Here is a 16,312-nt window from a genome sequence, read left to right as displayed (position 1 = left end):
AACAGATTAGAAACTAATCAGTGAAGTCATACTCACACAAAATTCAGCATGTTTTAATGATTAGGCTACAAAAAAATTACTTGTCTAAAATCAGTTTTGTACATTTTTACCCCTGAACAGTTTTAACCTATAACCTATATTAACCCTGAATAGTTATTTTCAACAGTTTAACTCCAAGAGAAAACAGGTCGTCCTTAGTTTCTCCACAAAAAAAAATTATCAATTCAATTAAATCATATGCATGCAGCACATTTACAGAATTTAATTAACTACTACTGCTCCTCCAGTTACTGACACGTAACTGAAGAGATTAATTTCAGACATGATAATACCTATTTTTTTTTTAAATATTGACTTTTAGGCCTGAAGCATTTCCAAAATTAAAGTATTTACCTTTGCTTTAGACCATATCTTCCAGTCAAGCAGCAGCTTTTCTAGCAACTGGACATCTTGAATAACTGCAGTCGAATCTGGGTCAAGCTGGAATTGCCCATTTTCATTTATATAGAGAATCTCATCACTGCAGCATCCTTCAAGGAGAGTCTTAAAGAGGGGAGAATTTTTTTTGAGTATCAAAACAAAGCACTACAGTTGTTCTATCCCATCTATACAAAAATTAAAATCTTGAAAGACAGCATACTCTCGATAGGGAAGATATTTCTACCTGGCCAACACCAATTTTGCTTCCAAAATCACTATTCTGCCTTTGTAAAAACAGTGTCAAATGTACAATAAAAATCTCAGAAGTTTCTAGATTTTTCCTAATATTGAACCAAACATCAGGTTTAGAACAGGACTTTACCTTCAGCATGCAAAATCCAACAATGCATTTTGGTTTGATCAACACCCGACGAATCATAGAATAACCATTACAGTTGTCCATCTCCTGTATTCTCTGTTGATTGTATTTTGTTAAAGACAGTATAAGTTGTAGTGCTAAAGCTTGAGTGTCTTCACAGCTGCTAATCTCTACTACCTGAGGAAAAGGCAAATTTAAAAAGACAGTTTAAGTGGGAAAGAAACATCTTGAAAAAAGCTTTGTTGAACTCCTACATAAGTACTTGTGGATTAAATCTCTTCTAAAGCATTTGAGATTATGTATATAACTTTAATTTTGTCTGTGTGTACATTCAGATATTATACCTGAAGTGATAATTTCTACTGTGCTAAATTATGATCTGCTAAGGAAATACAAGTCCCATTACAAGAATCCCTTTCAAAGAAAAAAATTCGTTCTAAATAAATTTTAAGTAGAAGGTACTTGCCATACTACAAAGTAACAAGGTTGTGAAATACATGAGCCACTAATGTAAAAATCAACTGTTTGCCCTGAAAAAAGTATTTTTTGAAGTGTTTAAGCTATAAAAAAAGGTTCCTGAAGTTCTGGACTAAGTCTAGCTGTAAATGTCTAACATTGAAGTTTTATTTTATCCATAAAGAGGCCAGCAATTTCATAGATGAAGACCATGAATCCTTTCCCTCTCTTTGCTTTCTACAATTCTTTAATCCCAAAAGCAACTAGTATTTTTACTAAAAAATATACAAGAATGAAACGTCATGTTAATGGGATTTCAGGTCCTATAGGTTCTCTTGACATGTACCTATTAATTCTGCTGCACTTACATATTTATATACCTGTTTTATAAGACCTGTATTGTCTCACAGCTGATCTATTGTTCGCTCGCCTTACTGATACAAACAGACTTCAGCAGGATCTATAGCAGATATTCAGCATAAATTTACATAATAAAATAACATGGATTAAGATTTTCACCTCAGATTTCACTATCAGTGCTGAAATTACAACAGCCAGTGTCTTTATGACCATAATCTAATGTGCATTTGTTACTACTTTCACCATATCTTTCAGAGCAATACCAGAGGCATATTAATCAGACAAGTCTTAGACCTACAGTAGTATTTTCAATTAACTGTAGTACTTCAGAGACTGCTGGCACAAATTCTAGCCTCTCCATGTATGGGTCACAGTTAAGCAGTAACTAAGTTAAGGCCTTACTATTTTTCAAATAGCCATTTTTCTTAAGATAAGTCTTTGAAGACAGGTGAACAGTTATCACCAAAAAGCTCTCACTATTCACTAAAAAAAAATAAAGCTTTGCACACTATGTAGTTTCATATTTATTTATACTTGCATTGTGAATATCCTGTGGTTAAGGATATGCAATGAATTTAGGTGCCTCAAAATCAGAGACAAAAAATATAATCAGTTCTAAAGCATCCCCAAAAAATAATCTTTTGATATTTAAAAGCCCCATTTCTAAATCACAATGTAACTCCATGTTACATATTGGCAATATTATAAAAACCATAATACAACAGAATTATAATTACATTTCCAGTTTAAGACAACAGGCATGATGCAGTCTTATGCTGCAGGTATTTTCCACAAGTTTTCTTTAACAGAAAAGCATCACACACAGAATAAAGCAAGGTATGTAGAATAATGTGATTTTCTACACAAGATACAAGGAGAATTTTATATGGGAGAACACAAACACACACCCTACTCCTCCAGCCCCCTTACCCTAGCAAAGAGGAAAACAAATGCACCAGTGCCTCCAATTTCATGCAGTATACTCTGAAGAGTTTTATATTCAACAGGCTGAAGTGCTTTTAGGTGATGAGAGTCCAACACATTGCTCTGAACTTCTTTCAAACTGAAAGGTCTCTGAGAAGGTACAGTTTTCACTTGACCTTTCAGTCTAATGACAGGCTCGTATATGGTGTACTGACCAGGGCAGCTTGTGGTATAAACAACAGCAAGACTCTCCTGAAAAGAAAGGAATTTAATTTTTTTCTAGAAATTTAACACAAATCCCCCTCACCCAAGGATGCAAAAAGCCAAACACAAAAGTCACCTAACAGCAAGTAGTGCTGTTACAACTTTGGCAGTTCATTTCTATTTTACCATTAACATGCACTGAGGTTGCATGTGGATGCATGCACACTAAAATGCAACAGGATTCCCAAATCTTAGCAAACTCATACAATAGCTAAAGCACAGAAAAATTAAGAAAATGCTAAGAAATTTCACCCAGGATCTTTCTCTCATCACCTGTAGAATTACATAACTGTTTTGCATAAAAAACAAAGTTACTCACAAATTAAAAATAAAATGAGCATATAGAGGCATTGAGTAGAGTTTCCTTTTCTAGACTAGCAAGTTCAAAATACTGATTTTTTTTAAAATCTTCTCCAGCTTTTTGTTTTAATTCTATTCTTTAACTAGCTTTGCCATAAGAGAAACTCAACACAAGTTTCATTAATGAAGAGACTTAAACCAAAACCAAAGCTCCTATGGAAAGTAGCTAACTTTTTCACAGAAATGTAAAATGATCTTTTTTGGAAGGTTGTTTAAAATAGAGAAAATTTCATTTAAGGAGCTTGCACTCTATGCAAAAGTGCAAAGATTGATTTATCACTTGAGCACATGGTTCTTCCCTCTGCCTAGCTGGTTCTCCTTAAGGCAAAGTAAGCTTATAAGTTGCATGACTGATTTGTTAAGCTCTTATCCAACTCATTTCTTCTTAACCTACTCAAAATTTAGTACCATTGTCTACAGGGATCACATTCAGAACAGAATGAGCCTTTGCCTACAGCTACAAAATGAAATCAGAAAAATCCCTCTAGTGGGAACAATTCATACAGCAGGAATTACTAGTGTATGAATTCCCAGAATATAGCAGGCTTCACTGATAAGCAAGTTTTATTTTATTGTTCTGCTAGCAGTAAGTGTATTTACACCTGCATCTGGCAGGGCTGTTTCAGGCAGGAAAGATGAGAAAGCAGTATCTCCCAGCTGGAAAATGACTTTTCAGCCAAATGTGATGCAAACTTATTTCCTCCAAAACCTTCAAGGAATTTGGATTAATTCTTTTGCTTCCATAAAGCTAGATAAATCCTCATTTCTCCTCTTCTCTCAGTTTTAATCTTAAAAGGTAAATTTAGCAGTCCTTGGCTACTTTTACACTAATGGAGGGAAGAGCTATGTATCCATCCTAAAGCTTTTGGAGGTACTTGTTTATCCACTATGATTTAAGGTGTGTGATTTAAATTATTTATAGATGCTGGAACATCTAGAAATTTTCAGAACCCAACCTAAAGCAAGATGAAATGGTCACCCTGTGTGGAGGTCAGCTCCCATTAAAATAAGGAGGAAGAGCCCCGCAATGATCTTAATGAGAAGAGGATTTGATCATCTCTGCTTTGATCAAATAAACACTTTGGGAAACAGCAGGAAACACATTCCCACTTTCTTAATCAATTCTAAAAGATTAAGGACCATTTTTAAGTAGAAACTTACAATTAGAGGCCCAACATCCACTTCCTTTTTTGTCATGAAGAGCTCCTTAATTTGTTCACATTGTAGAATCTCTTTACTTATGTACTTTGAGCAGTCAGTCAATGTTTTGCCATATTTACAAGGCATTACAGATGTGAAGTCTGGGCCACACGTGTATAGGTAAAATGCTTCCTCTGGTCCAATATTTGCACCTAAAATCCAGAAAAGAATCTGTTAACTCTTTGCTACACAATAAAGCAAAATTCATACACTGGCTAGTAGGACAAGAGACTTTACAAGGAATATCGTCAATTGGATTTCTTAAAATAAATCAATCAGTGCAGTCTAATGTTGCTATTAGCTACAGTAGATCAGTGACTTCTGACACATCACAGGCCAGATTAATTCAGTGGCAAAGGCAACTGAAACCATGTCAGGAAACTTACCTGCATGAACTGAAAATCAACATCTCTGAATAATTTCACTTTTTAAAATTAAAAAGACATCTATCCAAGCCTCCTCAAAGCTTTCAAAGCATAGCAAGATTACAGATAGCAACAAAATGCATCATTGTCTTGGAGGCTTGGGCAGTGACTGAGCAGGATGTAACAATAACAGCTCACTACAACTGAGAGAAGGGGGAAAAAAGCACATAGGAAGTAGGAGACCAAATGAACCTTCCTCCCCTTTCTAGGCAGCACACCCACAAAAGAAGTATCCAGAAGGACTCAGGTCTGCTATGTGGGGGCATGACAACTGTACAGCAGCAAATCCAGGGCTCTCTGGATACATCAGTTATGCAGGTGGCAGGCAGGTGGCAACCAGAATGTAGATTCTACAGGTTACATTTATGACAAGTTTCTCATCCATGGCCCAAAAATGCACATCTGCACACACAGGACCTGCATGCACCACACATCCTGGGCAAACTGATCCCACTTGTGGAGCAGTCCTGACTGGGCCACATAATCTGAGATGCCAGGTGACAAAGCAGCAGGGTTCCAGTCTTCAGCATTAAGCAAACACCCAGAAGTACTAGGTAAGACTTCCCAAAGAAGGAGGAGAATTATACATCTAAGAAATCTCTAAAGTATCACTACAAGTTCCAGAAATAAGCTTGCTTAACTCAGAGCATTCAGTGGTTCAGATTTTGTTAGCTTTTTAATATGCTTTATGCAATTTGAAGCTAGCAAGTTAGCAGCAGGTAAGTGAAATCAATTTTCCAGGTGAGAGAGACTGAGTGCTTTAAAAAAAAAAAAAAACAATTGAGCAAATACCACTCTCTCTCTATTCCCTACCCCAAGGTATTATTTAAAAAAATTCTAAGAAATTTGCAAATTATGGCACTAAACAGAAAGCAAGAGAATATGGCAGAAGGACACATTAGAAAGTGTCCAATACTGAAACAGTTGCCTACATTCTCCCTGATATATTATGCTGCTAAAGGGTGTATTGGTTTTACTGTAAAAACTTGGCATGTTAAAGACATTAAAATAAGCCATTGGTTTTGGAGGGGAAAGAGGAAATGAGCACAAAAAGCACTTTTATTCAAGAAAAAAGCACATAAAAGTACCATTAAATAGAAGCAGATTTCCAAGATCCCATCTACCCGACAATCGAAGCAGATCTTCTTGGGATGATGTGCAGTGGCCAATCATGCAAAATGTTTTGTTACTGTCTGATGATAAGCTTGTTTTCCTTGGTAGTGCAAAATCTAAATTAATCTCACATTGCCTAAAAATACATATAAAAAACAAAGTTGAAATATTAAGAACTGATCAAAATTGCTATCTAAGATATTCAGCTGAGGTTTAAAATTCATTTTAATATTCAGTAGGTGAGAAGCCATGCCGTCATCAACAATAAATTACTGAATTACTGAAGTCCTCTTCAACATCCAGGCACCTTAAAACTTAGTAACATAAGATATATGCATTCCAATATTGCACAGAACAGATGAATAGAGTCCCAGCTAGGGTTGCTTTGAAATCAAGTTTTCCTAGCTCTGAAACACCTTCCCTCTTTCCTCTGACCTCAAAGAAGAAATGGTATGTAATACTCAACACGCTTCTAAAATACCACAATTTTTCAATCGTTTCTACTATTCCTAACAAGTCAAACCCCTTTGAGCATGCTAATGCACATCATGAAAACTGTAGTTCTCAAATGCTGGAAAACATAATGCTGAGGATTTGCTTGGACCAGGAAATTGTCAGAACTGGGGAGCTGCACAGCCACAGGCAATAAGCGTGATGCTTTCAGAAAGCATCCAATTAACTTTATGTGCCTTTACATAAACAGACTGATTGGACTGTAAAGGTCATTCAAAGCTTCCTGAAAGAGCCTAACTATTAGCAAACTAGCAACTAAATCTATGTGTAGAGAGGCCTCAACAACTACACATGGGGAGAACACTGTAGTATTTTCAGCTTTCCCTTACATCTCCCTATTTGGACTTCATTGAATACCAGCATGCATAGACTTAACATAGCCTTCACAGACTAGACTTTAGGAAGAAAGGCTAAATAATGATATTTAATAAATTCCTATTTCTCTAACCAGTGAATAATGCATGCAGGCACAGGCCCACACAACCTAGTATCAGGTACCTCATTTAGGAGCTTAGACTTCAACTTTGCAGTGCAAGTAGTACTCCTCACTATTAGTTCTTGTCTGAAATATATTTTTTTAATCTTCTTTCCTATTAATTTTTCTCAGTGGAACAAAGTGACTGCCTTTTCTCCTATTCCTCTTAATTCCAACAGTATTGCCTGACCTACACCTCCTTAATTTCGATTCAACCAGATACATTATGCCTACTGCTAACTTCATGCCATAGCTTATTTTGGATCTTACTCAAAATCTTGTAGTACTTGCCTCTTTCACTTATTTGTGATGAAGAAAAACACTGATGTCTGCACTGGTCCATGGTATGAACTGACAATTCTCAAAGTAATCCATGAATATTCTGGATATCTCTAATATTCTTAAGAATTCCCAACAGTGTAACATACTCCCTTTCCTATCCCCCTAGAAGACTACTCGACCTTAACTTCAGCTTGCACCAAAAGAATGCAATGTTTTCTTAACAGAAAATATCTTTAAAAGAAGATAAATATTTAGGTTCAACTAATGTGTTCTTTACCTCTGACCAGAAACCCAGAGCAACAGCTTTCCATGGAAATTTTTCTTGCCTTCTGGCTTCTGCAGGTATTTTAATGCCAAATGCTGCCACCTGCCCACAAGGAAAACATTCCCTGGAGATTCAGCCTGTGCCAGCAGTCCAGCTTTCATCTCATCATTTGGATCCATGCACATACTATGTAAACAACAGAAAAGGAAAAATGAGGGGGTGTGTTTTCATATTTGCATTTTAAGCCCCAAATCTGCACATCTTGGCCTCAGTTAATTTGAGATTGTGTTCCTTAACTTTGACAGGTAATTTTTTTTATCACAGTTCTATTTTTAGAGTGCTCAACATAAGGTAAGGAAACCATCACAACACTTCCACCTTTGTTATTTAATTTATCTGCATAAATCTGCTTACATTTAAGATAAAAATATCTCTATTTTAGAGAAAAGTTGAATTCAATTTACTGAAGAAATGCAGGTGCTTTGAACATGGAAATAAAGTGTTCTAAAATTGCAGTTTTTAGACACATTTCAAGGATACTTAAGGATTATTTATGAGAACTAAATTAGTGCTAAAATGTGCTCAGAAGATTAAAACCAAGACTGTTCCAGTATTACACAGCAGCAATTTTCACAGCTGAGGTGTGATTTTTGCACAGCTGCAAAAATCTTTTCCATCTTCTCACATTTATTGTGTCATTTCATTAGAACTTGAATTGCTACTTTGTGGGCAGTTATTTATAAATGACTACATGAAACATGCAAGACCAGAGCTTAACCTTTGAAGCTGATAAACCTATAGATCTGTATCCAGCACACTTCCTTGATGTTGCCCCATCAGTGTGCAAGATGTCTCCACTATAGAAATTAGTTCTCTGCTCTCCATCAGTATTCTCTGCAAGTTGCTACTACAGGTAACAATACAATATGTCCACAGGACTGCTTCTGGACTATCACACCATACCGAAAAATGAATGCTCCAGTGTTCAAGTCTGCCCAAACTTGTATCATCAGAGCTTTGGAACCCAGTGAAATGATGTGAATACAGCCATCTTCAACAAGTTTGTCTCCCAGGCTTACATATTCCATTCCTAGAGACTTTGTTTCTTCTAGAAATATAAACATGTTGCAATTACAATATAATACAAAAACAATGCCTTTTGCAGCATGTATCAAGTGTGAAAAGAAACCGTTCAGGTACTGCATGCAATTGGGTTTTGTTTGGTTGAGGTGGTTTAGTTTGTTTTTTTAAGTGGGTTGACTAATAAGCACGAATCTCTTTAGAAACCTAGGTCTCAAACAGAAATAGAGGAACTTAACACTAAGTCAGCACTTTATATGTTCCTGTTTGTAATATATAAATCCACTGAGCTGAATACACTCTACCAATGATGTTTTTGACATATCATATTACATTCCTATGTTGAACTACCAGTGTGCACCAAGAAATCTTCAGATTTTTCTTCACAAATCATTCTACAATTTAAGCATGATCAGTATTCCCACTTTACCAAGCAAAAGCACAGACCTAACAAAAGCAACTCTAGTGAGTTTCAAGGTTCAGGATTGGGTTTTCCCTCCTATTTAAATACAAAAAGAAGGAAAAAAGAGTTAAGGTATTTTAAGTGTTGTGAATGGGATACATTTTAAATAAGGAATTTTCCCTTTACAAATTGTAATCCAGAAGATTCTGCTTAGAACAGTTTAAGAGCAGTTGAGTCCCTACAAAAGTATTAACAGAAAATAATTTTACGTCTATTGGTATTTACATGGTGCACACACAAGGAAAGTTAAGAAGGGTTATACTGAGTCAGCCTGAGACTTGATCACCAATACATGAAATCAAATAAACTTGAGCAGTTTTTTTTTCCATAACCACAGCTGCAGCATTTATTATTTTCATCATAACATGAAGTAGCACAAATGTTACTAAAGTTACAAATTCAACAAGAATACAACATGTCTAAGGCAGCAGGCATTAATCTAATTCAAGAACTAGGGCTGGAAATGTTGTATGTCTGGTATAGTAGTTATAAGAAATCACAAATACTACCACTGCTGTTCAATATCAGTCATAAAATTTCAAACTTTTGTCTACAGTGTCCAGATTGGAATATTTGTAACCAGAATCCTTCAGTGCTACCTGAATAAAACCAAAATACTATATACTCACCTGTGCTGTCAAAACTGTTCTCTCTCACAGCTATGAGTCTGCTTCTCCTCTTGACTTTTCTCCCCTTTTCTGTTGAATTTTCTGCTTCATGAGCATACTCCAGACGAAACCACAGTGAGACACTGAAGCCATCAGACATGTGTGGCCAGCAGTTCTGCCCAACTAAAGGCAGGTGAATTGGGGCTACATGCCAAGAAGAAAGTAGCTGGTGACTCAAGTTTTCACCATCTGCCTCTTTCTTACTCTGTGACAATTTTGCTCTTTTTAGTAGTCCAGCATTTTTATTGTTGGAAGTGCCAGCGCATTTTTGTGAGGAACTGCTACTCAAATTTGTGCCATTCAGCAAAGGAAAGGCAAGGTACTGTAATGGATTCATATAAATATTAGTGTCTACAATCTTCAATACACCCTTGAGTAGTACCTCCTAGAAGAAATAAAACAAATAAATGAGAAGAAAAAATAAACTGTTTACACCATGTAGTCAAGTATCATGCAACTAAATAGAAGTCTACTCCTCATTTAAACTTGGACTCATGTTTTTCCAGGAGAATTCCAGGAGGAGTTTGTATATCCAAACCTACACACACTGGCAAAGCATCAGGTAGCAACTTCAACAGACTGTGGCCCAACAAAGCTTTGGAGATTTAGTTTGGGCAGATCAGACTTTAAGTTACCATGCTTAGGAATCAGCTGAAATGCAGCAGGTGGTCATTGCACAATCTTATCTCACTTCTGTTATGTGCATAAAAAGCCATCACCTTTTACCCTGTGTTTTGAGGCTGGTTAAGAAAGCACACACAGGCCATGACTTTGTTATTGCATAACCAGTAACAAAACTAGCTGAGCCATTAAGCCAAAAAGTTTCTCTTATTAGGCTGATAATTACATACTACCATTGAAAAATTGACTTGTGACTCTTTTGTTTGGTTTGGTATTATTTCACACTGTGCAGTAATTTGTTTCTTTTTTTCCACTTGTGCTTTTCTACAGACTCTCACAGAAACCAACAGAATTATTTCAGCAGTATATCCCACACAAGCAGTAGATTCCAGCATCACACCAACCAACTGAGGACACTTCTGAAAGTAATTCCTGCTGCTAAAGCATTCTCAGTGAGATGCCTCATAACTTTAAAGGAATTGTTTCTAATTTACAGGATTATTGTTCTGTCATCCATAACCACTATGTCAGCCTTCTTGAGAGGATTCCTGGTTTCTTGTGCTGAAGAGAATTGCCAGGACCAACACACCCTTCAAAACCCTTCTCATTTCTTCTTTCCTTTCTCAGTTTTGAGGAGGAACTATTTATACAACCACATTTTATTCGCTCCAATCAGTTCAAACATTGCTGTGCATCTCCTTATTTCCCCAAATTCTTAGACACAAAAGGATTTTCTTTTTGCTTCATTTTTCTCATTAGACCTCTGAATTTTGCTCTGTGCTACTCCATACATACCGTACAAGGTGTCTTCTCCAAAAATATCCTCAGAAGAAGAGTTAGTTCTTCTGAACAAGTCTGTGAACTCATCAAGGAAACTAGCAGATCTACAAGCACCATCTGACATGCTAAAAATAAGGAGACAATAATATTGTTGAAATGGATTTTTTTAAGCTTTAAAAACTCATTCTATACTATTATGAGGAAAGATTAATTTGGAATTTGAATTGTTTTTCAAAACCATTTCAAATTAAGGAAGCAATAACAATTACAAGATGAATTCTAAAGAGATCCAACAGTACTTCCTGACACTATCATTCAAAATTTCATTGAATCAATCAGTGCTATGCTAAATTTTGTCCCAGGTTTGCAAAATGGAGTGGAAGTCTGAGAGCCAAGTGCCTGCCTTGCAAAGGCTCTCCGCACAAAGGCACCATGGATCCAAGTCCTGGGATGGGTTTATATCACCTCCTCTTGTGAAGCACCTTCATTACACAAATCTACCTTAGGGCAAACATTTCCTCTGCTTCCACGTTTTTGGATTAGCTAGCTGCTTTCCAGTTAGAAATAAAACTCAAGGCATCATCAAGATCTGGATTACAAATAAATTGAAAATACAGACTTACATTGTGATGGAATGAGAATTCATCAACTGCTATTTTTCCAAGAAGTGTTTAACACTGTCACATTAGTGTTCATGATTTCAACTGTCATTTTCACATCTGCCAGTATTTCTTTAACTTATTTCCACTAACTCAGAAATAACCCTATATTTACACTAAACTTTCTTACAAGTTAAAAAGCAGCTGCATGAATTCACATGCCAATGAATTTCCTTTGTCAATTTTGCATTTGCACTGCTTGACTGTGTATACATTAGATTTTAAAAACCAATATTTAAGTTACTTGGACCTTTAACTCACCATGAAAACTAGATTCTGTTTGTGTCAATATATGCAGAAATCCTCCCAAAAGGTGTTTAACAGCTCCCTGTTGAAAAGAACAGGTAAAATGACTATTCTTCTCAAAGAACTAAGAAATAAATTCTTCTAATCAATTCCTGCCTACTATCAATTTTAATGATAATTTAGATTATTTGAAATTATGGACTGTTTTTGTATTTGCCAATGAACAATCTTTCCTGTTCTGTACAGTTCAGTAGCAGAAGAGAGACTCAATTTCAAATCATTATCTTTTGCAGGAAGCATACTCAATTCAGTTGTTAAAAAAGGTAAATAAAAGAAACTCCAAAGGATCATGAGGGCATGACCATTTGCACAACTAACTTCTAATACAAAGTTATGAAGAAAAAAAGCATGGAATATTTTTCAGGTACATGATTCACAGTTTCTAAAAGTACATATTCAATAAAAAAGTTTAGAATGCTTACATATACATACATACAAGCAGGTATCTGCCCTTTTTTTCTTAAGGCCCTGACAATCATCAAATCTATCTGTAGGGATTGAAGAGTCTTGATAAAAGAAAGACACCTGCAAAACTCAAAATCTTTGTAGGACAGATACCTTTCAATATATTACTTAGCTCCTGGTAACTTAAATGCAATGCAGTTGACAATATCAGTCATTTACACTGATTCCCATCTTATCAAATCCCATAAAAAGTGAGAATATTCAAGATCACTCTATTAGGTATGATAAAATTAAAGATACACAACTATTAAACTGTTGCCTCTGTTAATAACATTTTTACCTGTTCTATAAGGACAGTGGCATTTCTCTCCTTCTGATTGATGATATTCAGGCAGCTTTGGAATACATGAGCAAGCACGTCTAAACTTGCATTACCAGCTGAGAGCAAGTTTAATTCTAACATGCAAATTTCAGGATACATTAATTCTCCTTGATTGATGTTTTCAGCCAGGCCATTAAAATAACCTGAAGCACCAGTACATCCTGGTTCCACCTTTGTGTCTGCTCCTAAAAAGAAACCACACGTGTCTTACTGAAACTTACTCAGCTGAATACAGTTTGCATGATTTAAGCAGAACATCCAAGGACACCTCTGCAACCTTCTCTCACAGGTACAAACCAAAAATAATCACTAGGTTATAAGCAATTTTCAGAGATTAGCATAGTTTTATATTCTGCTTCACATTTTTCTATTTTCCTGCTAACACAGAAGGTCAAGGATGCAGTTTCTTCCATTACAGGCTCTTAAATTATCTGGCTTCATTTCCTGGGAATTGGACACATACAGAAATGGCAAAATAGGCAGTCCATGAAACACAACAGTAAAATCATTGCAACAGAGCCCCAAGCTTCTATACAAACTTTGAGCCTGCCAAGAAAGGAGACAAATTTAAATAATTTCATATTAAAAGGCTGGATGAAGCAATTTGTTATTTAACTCTGAAAGTGCACATGACAGAATATCTGCATGATAATCAAAGAAAAAAACCCAAACATGTAAGCCTCCCCGATACATTTTGGAGAGACTTTAAAATACATTATTTAAAATTATTTGGTACAGACACATGTTACATGCAAATGTATCATGAAGTTTTTCAGATTAACTTTTTAATTCAGAAATGCTTTTAAAATATTATAAATCTCTTGATAAAGCCTAGTCATGCAGGTAAACAGCAGCAGTTTGATGCAGTTCTATTAAAGGCTGTTGCTGGTCATGCTGATCTCAGATCAGAGCATAAGCACCCAGGTGTGCTCAGCACTAAGGAAAAAAATTAAAGCAAATTCATGTTTAAAATTAATTACACAAACAGAATACAGTAAGATATGTGCACATCAATTGTTTAGAATAATGAGATATGTTGTATAACAAGGGGGCTATCAAGTCAAATGAGGCATGTGATTGAGAAAAGCCAAATATTGCTTGACAAACCTGATCACATTCCACAAGCAAGAAACTTGCTTGGTTGATATGGAATGAGCAGTGGATGTCTACCTGGATTTCTCCAAGGCTTTCCAAAGTTTCCCACAGGCTCCTCCCAAATAAACTGATGCATTAGGGTGGAGACAGGGGGCCTGTGCAGTGGGTGGGCACTGACTGCCTGGCTACACCCAGAGTGGAGTGGTAAATCCTTTTTAAACTGGACCCTGCCACAAGTGGGCTCCCCAAGGATTGATATTGGGCCCAATGGTGTTCAGTATGCTCATGAGTGATCTGGGTGATGGGATCAATCCACCCTGATGGAGTTTGCCAATGGTACCAAACTGAGTGGGGAAGTGGGCACTTGGGAAGGGAGAGCCACCCTGCAGGAAGACCTGGATAGGCTGCTGGAGTGGGCTAACCAGAACATTATAAAGTTCAGCAAGGACAAATGTCATGTTCACAAGGGAAAATAGAATCCAGGAGTGCAGCACAGACTGGGATCTGCCTGGCTGCAGATTCAGTGAACAGCAAGCTCTGCATGACTGAACATGTGCTGCTGTGGCAAGGAAAGCCAATGGGATGCTGGGCTGCATCAACAAGGATATGGTCAACAGGGATAAAAAACCTTTATCCCACTCTATTCAGTGCTTGTCAGGCCACACCTGGAATACTGTGTTTGGTTTTGTCCCCACTACACAAAAAAGACAGGAGGAAAGGTTGAAAGAACTGGGCTTGCTCAGCCTTGAAAAAATGCAGCTTAAAGGACATGTTATCACCATTTAAAAGATATCTACAAAGAAGGTAGGCTCCTTTTTTACAAGAAATCACATAAACAAAGCAAAGGGTAACAGGTACATGTTACTTCTGGGGAAATTCCACATAGACACAATGGGAAAGTTTTCCCTAATGAGAAATCAGACATTGGAATAACTGTCCCCAGAGAAGTATTACATTGGGTACTTTAGATTCAGATGGACAAGGTGCCAGGCTACCTTGTCTAGATCATGATTTTTGGACCAGATGATCCTTGGGGTCCTGTTCAATCTGGTATTCTATAACATGATTAGACTATTTAATTTTCATCAGATAGTTACAATCCTAAAGAAAAAAAATTTGAGCATTGATTTTCAAAACAACTACTGATACATATCTCTGGAGTTTCTAGATCACAATAACACACTTGAGCAACATGACTTTAGAGCAAGAGTCACATATTCCAAACAACCAAGACAGAACAATTTCTGCAACACTCAGCAAGAATATTTATCATCTCTCCATTTATAACTCCATCCTACCAGAAGTAAAAAAAAGTTAATTATTTATATCTATTAAAGATGCTTGCACCATTTTGGTACATCTCAAAAGACAAACAAGCTTTGCTATGTCATAGAGATGGCTTTGTATATTCAGAAAGTTCCCATTTACCTTCATTCTTAGTTTCACTATCATCAGGGTTACTTTCACTATCTGCTTCATATCCTTCCTCTTCAGCAAAAAGTTTAAGACTACAGCATTGTGATTCTTCAGTTTCTTCAGAAATTTCTCCAGCTTGTGACACAGGCTCCTTCTCAGTGTAATGGGTCTGTACAATACGACCAAATAGACTGTCATTGGTCAGAAAAAATATCTTTGGATCAGAAAAGCAAATAATTTAGAACTGTCCAAATGCCTATTATCTCCAAGCACACTGGGGAAAGAAACAAATTAATCATACACTTCCAAGAAACCTGAAATATGTTAAAAATACTTAATTATTTTGTAAAAAACTGAATCCGAAAAGAGGGATTTTTCTTACTAACTACCTGATCAAAGTTTTAGGAAGCAGCATTAAAACTGTTTCTAAATCACTATCACCATCAGCATGCACCTTGACATTCACTCAAAGGTGAAGATGTCTACAGCCACTAAGGTCACTCAACATTCCCATTTGAAGGCCTTCATTTATGAGTTCATCACACTGTTGTGAGATGAAAGAGTAAAGAAAACACCAGGTTCACTGAGCTTGCTACTTTTTGGAGCATGACTCATTTCTGAGAAGTAATTGTGGGGATCATATCAATAAGCAGCATTCCACTTTGGTATGAGAAGCAGAGATTTCATCTTCAAGTATCACAATAATCAAACACATCTAAACATTTCCCATCAGGTTTAAAAAGACCCAGAGAACAAATCTGAGAAAATATCGCATTATTCAGAATGAGACTGCTTAGCTGGTGTTTCATACCTTTTCAATTTTTTCTTCTGAATGATCCAGATCAGCAGAAAAAGTGCCCAATGCAACACGAAGCAGCGAATCAAACAGAGGCTTTGCCAAGTCAGTTTCTATCACTTTTGACTGAGCAAGCTCTTCTCTTATTTCAAGTAAGATATCATCCACACAGGTACTCTGTGTTTTGGGGGAGAAAAACATTTTG

The 16,312-nt window shown here is 36.4% G+C and overlaps 1 protein-coding gene across 1 annotated transcript in view; it reads right to left on the bottom strand.

Annotated features, from left to right (window-relative positions):
• LYST (lysosomal trafficking regulator) overlaps nucleotides 1-16,312 on the bottom strand; it is a 77,556-nt gene that overhangs the window by 37,760 nt on the left and 23,484 nt on the right. Inside the window, exons 7-19 of the mRNA XM_038130956.1 lie at nucleotides 16,123-16,284; nucleotides 15,324-15,480; nucleotides 12,759-12,985; nucleotides 11,969-12,035; nucleotides 11,064-11,173; nucleotides 9,609-10,032; nucleotides 8,400-8,544; nucleotides 7,449-7,622; nucleotides 5,877-6,037; nucleotides 4,325-4,515; nucleotides 2,546-2,791; nucleotides 803-976; nucleotides 394-543 (exon numbers count right to left, since the gene is read on the bottom strand). Of these exons, the coding sequence (XP_037986884.1) occupies nucleotides 394-543; nucleotides 803-976; nucleotides 2,546-2,791; nucleotides 4,325-4,515; nucleotides 5,877-6,037; nucleotides 7,449-7,622; nucleotides 8,400-8,544; nucleotides 9,609-10,032; nucleotides 11,064-11,173; nucleotides 11,969-12,035; nucleotides 12,759-12,985; nucleotides 15,324-15,480; nucleotides 16,123-16,284 (2,388 nt within the window). The remainder of the gene's footprint in view (nucleotides 1-393; nucleotides 544-802; nucleotides 977-2,545; nucleotides 2,792-4,324; nucleotides 4,516-5,876; nucleotides 6,038-7,448; nucleotides 7,623-8,399; nucleotides 8,545-9,608; nucleotides 10,033-11,063; nucleotides 11,174-11,968; nucleotides 12,036-12,758; nucleotides 12,986-15,323; nucleotides 15,481-16,122; nucleotides 16,285-16,312) is intronic.

Source organism: Motacilla alba, chromosome 3 (genome assembly GCF_015832195.1).
Source record: "Motacilla alba alba isolate MOTALB_02 chromosome 3, Motacilla_alba_V1.0_pri, whole genome shotgun sequence".
Taxonomy (NCBI): Eukaryota; Metazoa; Chordata; class Aves; order Passeriformes; family Motacillidae; genus Motacilla; species Motacilla alba.
This window is presented reverse-complemented; position numbering and strand designations above follow the sequence as displayed.